At 41.6% G+C, this 15,250-nt stretch overlaps 2 protein-coding genes across 4 annotated transcripts in view; one reads left to right on the top strand and one right to left on the bottom strand.

The window, feature by feature from the left end:
* DOCK2 (dedicator of cytokinesis 2) overlaps nt 1–15,250 on the top strand; it is a 337,258-nt gene that overhangs the window by 99,939 nt on the left and 222,069 nt on the right. For both annotated transcript variants that reach the window (XM_066613322.1, XM_066613323.1), the window contains exon 27: nt 2,599–2,694. In XM_066613322.1, coding sequence (XP_066469419.1) covers nt 2,599–2,694 — 96 coding nt within the window. The remainder of the gene's footprint in view (nt 1–2,598; nt 2,695–15,250) is intronic.
* Nucleotides 9,455–15,250, bottom strand: part of INSYN2B (inhibitory synaptic factor family member 2B) — a 31,006-nt gene continuing 25,210 nt past the window's right edge. The window contains exons 3-5 of one of the 2 annotated variants that reach the window (XR_010793664.1): nt 12,772–12,956; nt 11,468–11,544; nt 9,455–10,705 (exon numbers count right to left, since the gene is read on the bottom strand). Coding sequence is in view for 1 of the 2 variants with exons in the window: in XM_066613324.1 (XP_066469421.1) it covers nt 12,776–12,956 (181 nt within the window). In the remaining variant the exon portion in view is untranslated. Of the gene's footprint in view, nt 11,545–12,771; nt 12,957–15,250 lie in introns of both variants that reach the window. The other variant, XM_066613324.1, reaches the window with a different exon arrangement.

Consider the following 15,250-nt stretch of genomic DNA (forward strand, 5'->3'; position numbering starts at 1 on the left):
TAGCTTTACATCATAAGGAAGTTGTTCCCACCCTGTGATCCTTTTGGTTGCCCTCGTTTAACCTTTTACACTGTCAGAACAAGATATAGATTTATGCCAGCATCATGATGCCATTGCACTGGTGGTACACTGTATCCACCGTGGTATGCTAGTGCAGTGTTTCTCAATATTTATCCTCCACTGTACCATTTCACATGGTCCACCTATTTGAAGTACCACCAGAAGAAACTGACAATGACATCATTGCCAGTTACTTCTGGGTTGGGAGTCCAAATGCAACGTGACAAACAGTAGTAAGAGGCTCAGGGTGGACAGGAGGGCTTTTTCAAGTGCAGAAAAACATGCTTTGGAGCCTCCAACCACTGTTTGTTGTGTCGTCTTCCTAACTTTGCTGCCAGTCAGCAGATGTCCAGGGGTCCTGCAAATACCACCAGACAACACCTCAAGTACCACTGGTGGTACCCATACCACTGATTGAGAAACACTATGCTAGAGTAATGTTATACCAACAGCGAAGAGGCATACAGGATAATGTTCTCAAAGTTCTCACTTTTGTGTCCATAGTTCTCTAACTATGGTGGGCAGACAGACATAGTTCCATGTTGAATATCTTGATATATCATTTGTGTTGCCTTTCTAGGTTGATCTATTCCTGGTGCTGTGCTGGCTCCTATCAAAATCATGTCTTCCGAAATGATGTGTGTGGGAGAACATAGTTTGGGCACTTTTGGTTGACTTCAGTTGGAGTTTTATTTTTTATTTTTGCAAAGGGAGCACTTTTAGTGGACAACAGAGACTGACAACAAATGTAAGGAAGGCAGAAGAATAACACTTGTATACTTCTACAGCAGAGGTCTCCAAAGTTTTCAGCAGGAAGGCCACATCAAATATCTGGTACAGTGTTGAGGGCCAGAAAAAAAAAATTTAAATTTAAATAAATTTGAATAAATTTATATTCAAATATATATTAAATTTAAATAAATTTCAGTACCCATGAATTAAGAAAAAATTTCTGAACAGACCTGGTTCCATGATTTCTCCCAACAGAAATGTTGCAGCAATCCTGGTCAGTGCCCCTCCATGTACTCCAGCTGTGGGTTGGACCCACATGTACCCTCTGGAGGTGAAGAGAGCTTTGTTCTGGCTTGCAGTGAGCCTCCAACCTTGGAAGCCCAAGGTCAGGCCCAGCAGTATTCCAGAGGTGAGAGGAGCTCTTCAACCTTCAGCCCAGCTTGGTGGCGAGGGGAGCTCTGTTCTGGCCTGCTGTGAACCTCTGGCCCTCAGGCCCAGCAGTCTTCCAACGGCAAGGGGAGCTCTGCTCCCTTTGCCTTGGAGAGTGATCTGAGGCCTTAGAAAGTCACTCCTGTTTTTCCATTGGCATTTTAAGGCCTTAAAAGGACTTTGGAGGCCAGGGCTGTGTGGCCTCCCCGGCCTTAAGATCATTCTTTGGAGGATAGCTGGACTCTGAGAGCTGGAAGCTTGCCGGGGGTTGGAGGCTCACTGTGGACTGCATCTGGCCCGCAAACCAGGGTTTGGAGATCCCTGCTCTACAGGTACTGCTGGTGAGTGACTATGGAGTTGTTAGGGAGTCCATGTCCCATTTGTTCTTCTGACTCCTACTGTCTACTGCAGTTATTCTCCTTGCTGCTTTGCTGCTAGCAGTGCACAGGAATGCGACTATGTTACACTAGCACAGCCCTGACACAACGTTTGCTTGGTGCAGCAGGTCCATAGGACTTGCCTTGAAGCTGTTTTTAAACCAGCAATGAGGAAAGGCTCTGTTTTTGAACTGTGTTTTTTGTTTCTAAAGAAAGGCAAAGCTCTAAACTCTCCTCTCTCTTTGTTTAAAAAACCATAATGTATTCTGCAACATATGTTCAGCTGGCAATATGAAACCCAAGGTGACACTAGGATAAACGAAGAAATTCACAGGAATGTTTTTCAGCATAGTAATATGTGAGGTAAATCAAAAGTTGCCCAGCTTTAGCACTTCTATAGAGAGGGCTAAGCTGGCAGAGTGAGAAATCAATGATTCATTTTATTATGCTGAAATCTATTGCCACATAAAAGTTCTTAGAATATATACGTAGTTAACGGTTCTATAAGGCTTTACGTTGCATATTTAATACTAAATAATCACTAAACCTAGACATGATCAAGTCTTGTAGTTTGATTGTTAGCTAATACATTCAGCAGATGTAAATTTCCTGAAACAGTTGTATGGAAAAAGAAATCCTTCCCTGATATGGAAAAATAGCATGTTGGAGAAATGGTGAGTCCAAACCTTGCTTCTTGCACCTACGCAAGGATAAACCCTGTCTTTGGAGAGATTTTGTTCAGCTGTTTCAAGGGCCAGTTTGCATTCCTAAGTTAAGTGGTAGTTATTGGGTGTCTCAGAGCCCAATCCTATGCATGTCTACTCAGAAACAAGTCCCATTATAGTAAGTTGGGCTTAGTCCCAGGTAAGTGTAAATAAGATTGCAGCCTGACACCCTTTCACCTGGACCAGTACTATGTTCATGATAAGGAGTCTTATCTACATTAGTTTTCTGTAGGTCATTCTCCATTATCTCACAAATAATGGCATTTCTTTTGCAGGAGTCAACTTACCAGCATATTCAAGAAATAATGGTCCAGTTGCTACGCACCATTAACAGGACTGTCATTAGAATGGGAAGAGATGATGCCTTAATTGTGAGTAATTAAATGTGTGTGTTATTGGCATCAGTCTTGCTGATGCTACTCTCCCCCTTCTCTCTCTCTCTCTCTCTCTCTCCCTTCTCTCTCTCTCTCTCTCTCTCACACACACACACACACACACACACACACACACACACACACACACACACACACACACACCTACTACTGCACATTCAAACACACAAACTTGGGTCTGTGTTTGTTCAGCCCAGAATGAAAACACAATTTAGGGAGTTTGCACTTAGGAACCAGATTGGCCAGGACGTGGTGAAGGCTATTGTGGAGCCACTGACTGGATGGCAGAGTGAACAACCTCAAAGTGCCTTTACATAGGCTAACTGCGAGACAGAGTTTTCAACATCGAATATAAGTTTTAATGAAAAGAAATAGAAAAACCAGAAGATGTTTACTTGCATGATCAGTTGCATGGAGGTTAGTGATTATCCATGAATGATGATTGAAAATAGTTCTGTTTGGACAGGTACAGGTTATATTAGAGGTGCCAAACTCACTTCATACAGTGGACTAGATAGCATTCATGGTGCCTGCTGAGGGCCAGAGGTGACATCATTAAAAAGGAAGTGATGTCATTAAAGCAGATGATGACCAGAAATAAGCACTTCATTCTCACATAGAAACTCATTCTATGCCTGAGCGAAGAGAAGATGTGGAAATGTGCAAACCTTGAAAATATTTTCAAGGTATGGGAGAGCCCATTTATCATGGGGAGCTTCTGAGGGCCACAGTCAGCCCAAGAGCCTTATGTTTCACACCCCTGGATTAAATGGGGGGAGGGGGGAGGCTGCTAGCTGGCCTGTTTCCTTTTCCTGAGATGATCCAATGAGAGAGGAGAAGATTAGTGGGGTAGAGCAAGGGTGGTTACAGGGATTTAATTTAGTATTCTAAACTTGTGCTTGCAAGTGAGATTATGCCAAGGTAGAGAGCCTGAATCTGCAAGACCTTAGAGAAGGGTGACATAGCAGCCTTCTGTTCCAATTGATGGTTCTTATTTAGTGTGATCTTGATTAGAAGGAGCAGCTGTGCCTCACCCCCTCCAGGGCAAAGTCCTGGCTGACCCTCTAGAAAGCCTGCTAAGGAACCAAGATGGAGTCAGGAGAGATTGTGCACAGTTGGAAAGGGAGGTCACTGGCAACACAAGGTACAGTTTGAATTGAAACATTGCTGACAGACTGCCAGGAGGATATGTAGGGCAAGCAATCAAAAATTTTTCCTAGAGTTTAAAAGGCTGCCATCCAACTTTCCTGCACTGATGCAGTCATGCTGATGGGGTTTGCACTGCATCATGTGCTGTGGGGACAGTCACAGAGGTCTCCTCAAAGAAAGGGAATGTTTGTTCCTTTATCTTGGGGCAGAATTGCAGTTGCATGGACCCTGGAAAGTTGGATAGGATTGGGTCCTGAACCTGTCACTTGGTTTCACCCCTTCAGGAGAGTTTTCATCTTTGGTCACCTATCCTGGGAAAGTAAGAGGAAGTGAAGCTCCTGTTCTGACCCTTATTGAGAGAAACTGTAGAACTAATTTTTTGCATTTGCAACCTTCAGTTTTTCTTTGGGGAAAGAAAAGGATAGAAATATGATATATACAGTGAAGGACAATAATCATTAGGCAAATGGGATCTAGGTGAAAAAATCCACTCAAATCCCAACAATACCTGCTTCCTCATAAGAACATAAGAACATAAGAACAGCCCCACTAGATCAGGCCATAGGCCCATCTAGCCCAGCTTCCTGTATCTCACAGCGGCCCACCAAATGCCCCAGGGAGCACACCAGATAACAAGAGACCTCATCCTGGTGCCCTCCCTTGCATCTGGCATTCTGACATAACCCATTTCTAAAATCAGGAGGTTGCGCATACACATCATGGCTTGTACCCCGTAATGGATTTTTCCTCCAGAAACTTGTCCAATCCCCTTTTAAAGGCATCTAGGCTAGACGCCAGCACCACCTCCTGTGGCAAGGCGTTCCACAGACCGACCACATGCTGAATAAAGAAATATTTTCTTTTGTCTGTCCTAACCTGCCCAACACTCAATTTTAGTGGATGTCTCCTAGTGTTCTGGAATATTTTTCTTGTCCAGTTGCAACATATGAAGTGGGCATGAAAGTATATTCTGCCACAGAGATGTTATTCTTTAAGGGATCACAACACTCTGCTGCTTGAACTTTATTAGAATAAGCAGTAGGGGGAACTTAGTATCCCCTGTTAGCTTCTCTTAATTAGCTGTTGCACAAGTGTTGCTTAATCTGTATGGCACTTGTCTCTGCTACCTCTAAGCATTTGTTGATGGCAGAAAGTATCAAAATGGCTAATTTTCCACAGAGTTTAAAACACTGCCAGATGTGATGGGCTAGAGTAAACATCTCTTGCGATAACAGAGGTTAACAGACTCTCCTTTTCGGAATCCTGTCTACTGAAAGTGATCTGCTTGATCATTTAAAGCCCAGCAGGCTGTCAGTTTGGCAGCAAATGTAAACACTTCCAAACTGCTGTGCTTCAGAGTGTTGATCCCTGTTCATTATTCGTGCCAGTTAAAGAACTGTTTGTGTTCAGATTTGTTCCTAATACAATTGCATTTTCATATCCCATGTGTTTATTTTTGGCTATCTATTGTGTCCATGGCTACAAGACTATTGCTTTTGTCTTGTGGCATCATAATGATGTCCGCTTGATTCCAACGGAGTTAATGCCTGCTTTTCATTGTACATTAGATGTCAAGCAGTGCATAACATGTATGATTAACATAATCTGTGAACATTTCTGCGAAAAGCCTTATTGAATGAAAACTGTTGAAGCTCAGCTTTGTTTTCTTTCATGGACTAGTATATGGCTTTGATGTTTTTCAGTTTTTAAGCCTTTACATGCAAGGCGATCAGATCTCTGAAGGACCTCACAAAAGCTACCTTTACTGTGCTATTTTTCATTCCATGCAAAATTCAAGTATAACTAGCCAATACCATTCATGTTAAAGAATTGGACGGAATGCTGCCCTTGTAAATTTCAGCCACCACCTCTGAAAGCTGGCTCAGCTGAGATATGAAGGAAACAAGGATTGGTCTCTCACTTAAAAAAAAACAACAAACTGTCAGAAAGTAATGTGTGAGTCTGGCATGTGGGAGGGAGCACACTGTGGCCAACAACAATGGATAAAATTGAGATATTTTATTTCTAGTTCTAGTTCTAGTAACTGCCAAATACCAAACCATGCTTTGAAATTACTACTCATCTGCTCACGTTAGGAGAATAAAAATTGTCTCCAGGTGACTAGGCAGACTTCCAGTTTTGTTTAACTGGAAGATATCCCCCCCTTTTTCAGATATTCCACAGCTCTCTCTAAATTTGATTGTGTATATATGTGCATGCTGTTGAGTAATTTTTGTAGATTTGTTTGTGAGGCTGTCCTAAACAATTGTATTCTTGCTTTGGTTGGGCTGCAAATTAGTTTCTATACTCACCTGGGCTCTCTGGTCTGAAGTACATTCCTCCCTATTTTGGTGTCAGGAAAGGACCCTGTGAGCAGCTGGGGTGCAGAATCCTATGTTTCATAACTGACCTGTCTCAAGCAGCTTCTTGGGTAACTGGTAAACAAGGGAGTATGACTCAGTAGAACTGTGATGCGCTCAAAGCAGCAATAGCCTCTGCTAGTACATCTCTCTGGCTGGTGACCACAGCTGTCTTTTCATAGAATCTCTTGCAGCTCCTGCCTGCATTTGACTGGAGGTGTCTGTGCATCATATCTTATATTGCTCTGTGATGTGGTTGCTTTCTGCAATGGCTGTGTTACAGATAAGATTGTCCAAGTAGCCTGCTTTTCTAGGTCAGATATTCCTGGCTTAGGCCTGCTGCCACTCATTGATAGTCTTAAGTTGTCAGAGCCACTTACTTGGCATTTCTTTGGTGGCAGTAAGGTGCCATGCATAATCAAAATAGTGCTGGATAACCTTTGCAGCAAATCTCCCAGTTTGCTGAGCCTTCTATGAACATTCCTTGTCATCCTTGTACTAAGATTTATCTCTTACAGTTTATCTCCTTTAACATTAGTCCGTTTGCCGGGAAAGACATTAACATGTTTAATGTTTTAGAACCATTTATGTTTAATTTAAGGTTGCTACTGTCCAGTAACACTGTTCTCTTGAAAATGTATTCTTATAGTCTCGTCTGTATATTGTTGCACAGGCTTTTCCGTCAACAGAGCTAATAATCATCCAGGCTGGATTATATTTCATCATGTGTATGAACTGAAGTACTGAAAACTGGCTGACTGGGAAGGGTAACATCCAGGAAAAGAAATCTGCAAGTTTTGTGATTCTTTCACAAATAAGTTGTTTTGATATGGAGACAATTATAATGGAACTCACAGGATTTGATAAGCAAGCAAATTAATAAGGACCCCCATTGTGTTAATTTTAGTTGTTTCATTCTAATGGTAATTGCACCTTAAATGCTGACAGATAAGCTGTACTGAGCAGTTGGATTCCTCTTACTATATGAATTGAAATGCCATGAGATACCCAGCAATTTGCAAAGTATCTAGGGGAAAATATACCCCTGCTGCTTATCAGTTTTTAGAAAGTAATCAAAGTTAGGAATCTATGAATATAACTCTCTGAGACTTAAAGTTGGTGGAGTTAAGAAACAGACTAATTGCAGACACAGGCATTTTAAGCTAGCATAGCTTGGTAATAAGGACTCAGTGGTAAGATCCTTTCTTGTTCCTCCTTTCTTGTTTCTTAATGTTGTCAAAAATTAGTAGAAGAAATCTTCAGTTTTATATTCCCTTGCTCCCACCTCTTGTTTGCAAGGTAATGAAACTGCAGTGTTTACCAGAGATGTGCCCAAGTCACTAAGCTTGAGTTGAAAGTTGAGTTGCGAGTCTCTGTCCTTTCAACTCGACTTGCAAGTCATAGCACCCCCGTTGCAACTTGACTTGAAAAAATTTCAAGTTCTTTGAGTTGTGAGTCTGAGAGCGCAATCCTAACTTGAGCTGGAAACAGGCAGGTCAGTGGTCCTGTACTGCCTAGCGCAAGTTTCGGGCAGTTTGTGGATTGCCTCGAGGCAAGGGGAAACTTTTTCCCTTACCCCAGAGAGAGCTACTGCAGCCCCAATGGGGCTCCTTGGATCTGCACCACCTAAATTGATGGCGCAAATCTGAGCAACCCAGGACTGCTCTGGGCTGCCCAAGAACAGGGTAGGGATCCGACATAACTCCAGATCCTGGCCTTGACTCCTGCTCCTCACCCGCACATGGTCTCGCTTGCTGCCTGCCCTCCCCCTTCTCTGAAATGCCTCCCTCCTGCCCTCCTCATGCCCCCCTCGACTCCTGCATCGGCCAAGTTTGGCTGACGCAACTCACCATTTCCCTGGGCCAGCATTGTTGCGGGGAGGCTGGTGCACATCTGTACACCAGCCAATCTCCCCTCAGAGTGGTGCAAACGTACTTTAAAGTACTTTTGCAACACTCCTGGGACAGCACAAGGGACTTGCCTCGGCCCAAGTACGGGTCTGGATTGTGTCCTGAGTCTCTTCGAGTCAGGAGTCACAAGTCCTTGAGCAAAATTGCACAGATAAAAGAAGGTGGTGGTGGAGTGTGTAAGTAAGCAAGAAAAGGCACACAATAAAGATACAAGGACTCAAGTCATTTCAAATTGACTGGCCCCAAGTTGTGAGTTGAATTGGGGTCAGTGATGAGTTGGGGCCAGTGACTCAAAAAAAGAGTCTGGATTTGAAATGATAGACTGAGAATATGTGACTATATGCTGGAAGAATGTCATAGGGATTCCTGACCAGTTAGGGGCTTGTGTGTGTAAGAAAGGGAGAGAGGGGTGAATACTTTCACAAGGATTGCTGATGTAACTGATCAGACAGTCAACTGCAATTTTATGTGCATAACTAGTATTAGGGCAACTTGGCAGGGTTTGGGTGATGCACAACACGGTAAATCTTTTTTACATTGTTAAATAGTTCTTGCTGTTGGCAGTGGGGGTGGGCTGCGTTGATTTTCAAAAGTATCACCGGGAGTGGAACTAGGAAAATATTGTTGTAGCTGGTTTTGCAATCTCTTTTTCTGCTGAATTCATGGCATACGACAACTCAATCCATTCTTATGGTTGGTATGTGCTTGCTGTGATGCTGACATTAGGATTTGGGAGTTCCTGTTACTCTTAGAAGTAGCCATTTTGGCATATCTTGAGGCGGCTGCTTCATATACTCCAGGAAAAAAAATAAAGGAAATGCAGTTGAAATGAAACACTGTGAAATCAGCTCTATCCAGATGGCCATTTAACTGATTGTGAAAGATAGGCAGACTGAAACATGACAAATATCTGTGGAAAAGTGGCCAACTGGCATTGCTGTAATGATTATGTTTACTATACGAGAATTTTTGTTACTTCACAGTGTGATGTTGTGGGGAAAAAGTTTGAAAACAGGTCTGAAGCACACCTTTAAAAAAGGTACAATAGATGCAGCTTCCATTCTGGGGCTTGAATTTAACTTCTGATTTGGAAAAAAAAAAACTATCTTTAGATTTTGGAAAATTGCTCAGTAGGTGGAAATGATGGGATGCAAGGAAGGACACTATTATACAGTATACATTCTTTTTCCTTTGGGCCACTTTGTTAATCTGCATTCACGGCAAACACTGCTACTAAGTTATTGAGTCTTGAGACAGGAAAAATAAGTCAATTTATTGCAAAAGATATTATGCCAATAAAAGAATCTAGAAATATACAAAACATTATATTTGATTAATACATTTTATCAGGAAAGTAATCTGTATTGGAGCCCATTTATTTACCAAGAGTTGTGATTGTAAGAGAAATAGGTATTTATTGTACTGGGAAAGGACATAAACCTTTTATTATGGTTTGTTATTATCATGGAAAATTGAATATTTTATTGTTACAAGTTTCTTCCAAAAGATTGCTTTCCCCTGTAGAGCAGATTAATTTCAAGTTCAGTAGTTTCAGAATATTTAACATGTGCTATACAATATTTTACAAACTTTCTCACTCAAGTACCTCCTTATGCCTTTTTTGGTAGCACATCATATATTCATTGTATGCAACTGAAGCTATCACCATGTGTAGACAATGAAGATCTTCTGAAATGTGCTCCAGTGAAGCTGTAGACTGTCATGGGACATAGTACTTTCTGCCTTGCAAGCGCATAGTTTAAACTTATACATTCATAAGTCCTCTAATTCATGATGCTGAAAGGTGAACCAAGGGTGCCCTTATTTGTTGTATTGTATCAAATTCTGAATAAATATTGTGGTATGATTTTTAATATGTGATCACTATCCTTTCCCTGGTGCAGCTTCCTCCCTCACAGTTGAGTAATGCATTTAACACACTGTATGCTGTGCACAGAATTACCTTGCTGGATTATTTGGGATCATTCCAAATGAGTCTAGTCCAGCATTCTGTTTCCAACTGCCCAGCAAGATGCTTTTGAAAACTCACAAGCAAGACGTGAAGGTGTTGGCCATACACTTTTGATGTCAGCAGATGGTTGACATGCCCAGTTTTCACAGCAATTTTGTGGAAGGGAATGCCTGAATTCACCCCCTCCACATACACGCATGCACACCCAGACAAGTGCTGGTTTCAAAGCTTATTCTGTTAACCATTGTTTTATGCTCTCAGAGGGCACTGTGCATGGACCTTGTTCAGCATGAATCTGATTCAGTATACACCATCTGAATCAGTATTTGTAACGCTCTGTACTGGGTGAGATCTGTAACCAGCACGCCATCCTTTCTGGCACACAGGTCCCAATTCAGTAAGATGATCCCGCTGTGGAAGCCTTTTTGCATGTTGGCTATCTCTTTTGGATGAGGTTGGCTGTGTTGAAATTCATAGGAGTGGCAGAAAGCGTGACATATCCTGCGGATGTCAGCTGTAGCAACGTCTGTAATCTTGGACATAGGTTGTTGTAAATCATGGACTGTCCCGCAGCTAGTTGCTCACATGTCAGATAGTTCCTGTAAAGGGGAATGTGGGGATGATGGCTTGAACAGCATGCTCCAGTTCCAATAAAGGGCATATGGTGGTGATGTAGAAAAACATGCCCTAGCGTAATAGTTGAAATAGGCAATAGACTCTACTAGTAGTAAGTGACAGTATGTTGGCATCTAACAATATGTTACAGAAACCTATGTTTATATAATGATATAATAAAAGGGTGGATACACTAGAGGCATATCAATAATATGAGTTTGATAACTGCAAGTAGTTTGCACATTCTGGTTCATGTAATTAATAGTACTTTCAAATCATTTCAAATGTAGCTGTCAAGTTACAACTGACAGACATGCTAAGTTATTCTGCAATAATCTTCTGAAATTATTTATTCTAAATGTGTGAAAGTTACATTTTAGGTTTCAAATCTTGGTGTGATTTAAGAAATCAGCTTCTGATCTTTTTATGTGCCTCATTTCTGAATCATAGTTTTAACATCATCTCAGCTTACTTTTGCAGTCATGAGAATGCTGAGCCCCTTCTCCTGCTTGCCTTTTGCTGGTCATGTGTTGTGTTGGGATTGCTGAAACATATCCAGCCCATTATCATGAAACTAAAGCCATTTTGCAGAGAGATTCCAGTGGCCTTTTCTTTTTCAGATCCCTGGTATGCAGCTGACTCACACCTTTTTATGGAAGACACTGAAAAATACTTGTCTGTGTAGACAACTCTGTCTAGCATCTATGGCCAAGCTGGGAGTCCAGCTATGTTGGCCAGCTGCTTACCACATCAATTGGCTTGGTTGCGTGGAGAGTTTACATGCCAGTGCCAGCAGCTTCCAGGAATGTGTGCCCAGGAACAACTACACAGGGAGAAAAGGGAGGATGTGCCTTAGTAGGGTTTTTTTTTCCTTTTAGCAGATTGTCACTAAATTCTGTCCAACACAGCAACGTTTTCAGCAATTGACTCATAACCTGATCCAACAAAATGTTACGCTATCCTAAGCCCATTGATTGTAGCCCTAACATTGGGTTATAAAAATTCCTGCCGGAAATGTTGTCCTCCCCTTTTCTATCCTTCTGATTTAAGCCTCAGCCTTTTCCTTTCTGTCCATCTTACTTAGAATATAAACCTTCTGGGCAGGGAACATATTACATCTGTCTAGCAAAGCACCAGTTGTCCCCTTTGCAGAATAAGTCTTCCCACCCCCCCAAGTCCAGAGTCAATAGTGCAAAACTTAAAAGTGCCATGATTAAAATGGAGTGTAACAGTCATGAAATGTTTACCAGAACTTTTCTTCTATAATACAGTGCTTAATTATTACTGGAAAAATATGGCTGACCTTGTTTTTATAGTCATGTTTATGAATATTTACTGTATTTTTCTGTATCAACGGATGCCGACTGCGAGCCTTAACTATTTTTCTTATTTGTGCATTGTGAAGGATGTCAGATACACTTGGGTACAATCAATACAGAGCTGCTATAAAACAGTTTGTCAGGGAACTGTAGCTATAAAATGTGTCTGAAATCTGAAATCTCACTGCTTCAGAAATTCTAACCTCGCCAGAATAAGGTTCCATATCATGCCATCATGTTCAAGTAAGATTCAGGTGTCAAGAATTACTAAATAAAAATGTCACAAAGGAAAACCTGTGCTCCGTTCATTTTAGTTGCTTCAGTACATTTCAAAACAATTTAATCTGAAAGATTAGCATTATATCTAAATATGTTGTTGCAGTCTTTTTTTTTTTTTTGAGAGCCAACTAGGCAGACTCTTGATCACAAACACGATTTTTCAAATGTTGCTTTTGAGACTCACTTCAGACATTTTGACCAAATCATAGTTCAAGTGGCTTCATGTTGGCTTACTCTGATTCTTTTCATCATTTTCTCACTCATAGTAACTATAGTTTGCTCTAGTATGCCAGTTTGAACATCACAGCAAACTATAGTTCCCAGAAGCCAGAAAATGAGGGGAAGGAAACAGAGCAATGTGTAGAGATGAGGAGTGGGCCAACATGAAAGCCATTCAGTGATGGTTTGGCCCTGACATTGCTGAGGCGTTATTTTCCATACCCAGTCCTTACATGGTCAGATCCACCAGAAGCATTTCTTTTTCTTTGTCTTCCTTCTTAATTCCTGTTTCTCAGGGACTGAATGTTCAGATGGCTGCCTTTGTAGAGGTGCAACACGAGGACACTCTTCCACTTGCTCCAGTGTTTTCAGAACTTGGTGAAACCTACCTTCTTGTTGTCTGAAGTCATATTCTACACTACATGATAAAAACAGGGGGAGGGAGGGAAAGAAGTTGTAAGCTTTTGAGAAAGAATGACATTTTGCCTGAAAAGTGAAAATTCACATGGCCTATAATTTCAGGAATGAAGCACTGAAATGCTTCACCTGGACCTATTGGATTTGAAACAGACACCTCTTCCCACATTTATAAGGAAGGTTTTGGACCCATGCTTATTTGTGCCAAACCTAATTTATATTTGTTGAAGACAGCATCTCAAAAAGAGTTCTAGATCAAATGATCACAGCTGGAACTCAAGCTCATTTAAAATATATCAGTCCAATAACAGTTAATGCAAAATTTTTGGTTTCCCTCTTCCTTTGTGCTTAAAACTGCTTTAGTTAATCTGACAAACTAAAGCTGTCAGCTGCAAACAGGCAAATAATTATGCAGTAAAACGTCCAAGAAAAAAATGTAAAAATATATGTCAACATTTATCTTGTATACGATTTAGCTCAGTGTTAATTGCTGGTGTGGTAGCTGCTAATAGAATTTTTTTTTTTATTAAACCGTAAAGGAAGCAGTCACAGTTCTTAAGTAAAATACAAATGAATTAACTGTGTGTTTTTCACAAAGCAGTATGATGTTCCTTTGCATGCATTGCTTGTTTCCAGATAGCTCAAACTGTATTCAAATAGGATGTCAAGATATTCCTGCATCATGTTGATCATTTTGAATTACAAACGTCCTTCCAAATGCTTGCAGTGGCTATCAAACAATAATAAAACAAGCCAATAAAACAATTAATAGAAAACCCTTAAATTCAAAATGCTAAAGATACTCAACATGGTTAGAATAGAGCAGCAGTTCTCAAATTCTCCAGGAGTTTGAGAACCACTGGTAAGAGCAGGAGGGGGTGGGGACTGGGAGGGGGACGTGCATGGGGGTGCCACAGTGATAGCAGAAACCAGAAGTGTGCCCCGACCTGCCGATTGGAGCAATAAGACGCTTGGGGAAGACCCACAGAGGGGATGCGGGCCTCGCAGACCCTCTCCAAGACTTGCAGACCTCCCCCACCGATAGGGAGACAAGCCCCCGGGTGCCTGTGGTACCATGATTGCTGTGGCACCACTGAGGCACCCATTCTTGGACCACTCCCCTTAAGTGGGAATGGCCCTTTTTTATGCCTTATGGTGGATCACAACCCACTACTTTGAGCACCAGTGGACCAGAGAGCTTATTTGCCCACCTTGCAAAAGCCAGCCTGAATAAATGCATGTAATACAGGTTGAGACTCATTATTCGCGTGGGTTCTGTTCCAAGCACTCACGTGGATGGCAAAAAAAAACGCACTATATCAAATCAATTTAAAATTTTCTTTGCTCCAGTGATTTAAAAACAGCCTTGCTGACCTTTGTGATGTAAGATAAGAGTCATTAAGAAGACAATCCATCAATCAGTCGTCCTCTAAGAGCTTAGAAAGGAGTTTCGCTCAGCCCCTCCCTTCACCAATGCAAAGTGATCACCTTTCTTTCACTGTTCAGGGGGACAGGAGGGGTCGCCCAGAGAGAGAAGGATTGATGGATTGTCAGCCAGCTGCCCTCTCTCTCTCTGATTAATGAGGCTATTGTTAAAGGACTGTTCAGTTTTTTAAACGGATTTTAAAGGGATGCATTTTTCCCCTTCTCCAGGGATCAGCACATTCCTTCTCATTTGCAAGGGCCATTCATGTTGAGTCAAATCTGTGTATAAAAAATCTGTGTATAAATAGGCTGGACCTGTATTTATTTCTAAATATCAGGTGAGCAGAACACAACTTGACCTTTAATCAAACAGTGGGTGTATCCTGAGGGCCAAACTACAAGTTACATGTAATATGTGTTTTGGTCCCTTTGGTTTAAAATACTAGAGCCCCTCCCCCATTTCCTTGCTGTCGTTTTTGCTTGCCCCCGTTTTTGCTGCCCCCATTAAAGAAGGGGGAAAAGCAGCCAAAACACATGTTACACATAACATAGTTTGAGCCTACCTTACTGCAGAGAACTGTTGTCAGAAGTTCTTTAGGCAAGTGGAAGGGTCACCCCTTGAGCTTGTGCAAGTGGTCCTTTTGTGAAAGACCTTTTTTTGATAGCAATTGTCTTTTCATGAACAGGAGTTTTGAACACCAGAGCTATTGTCTGTGATAAGTTGGGTCCTAACTGTTAGGATACAATCATGTAATCTTTGGGCAACAACAGGCCCTCATACATCCTTAAGGAGTTGTGATTTCCTCAGGAGGAATTTGCAGCATGGACCAACTGGGAGACTTTAATGGGTGCCTCTTGGCATCTGAGATC

This window comes from Tiliqua scincoides, chromosome 2 (assembly GCF_035046505.1).
Source record: "Tiliqua scincoides isolate rTilSci1 chromosome 2, rTilSci1.hap2, whole genome shotgun sequence".
NCBI lineage: Eukaryota > Metazoa > Chordata > Lepidosauria > Squamata > Scincidae > Tiliqua > Tiliqua scincoides.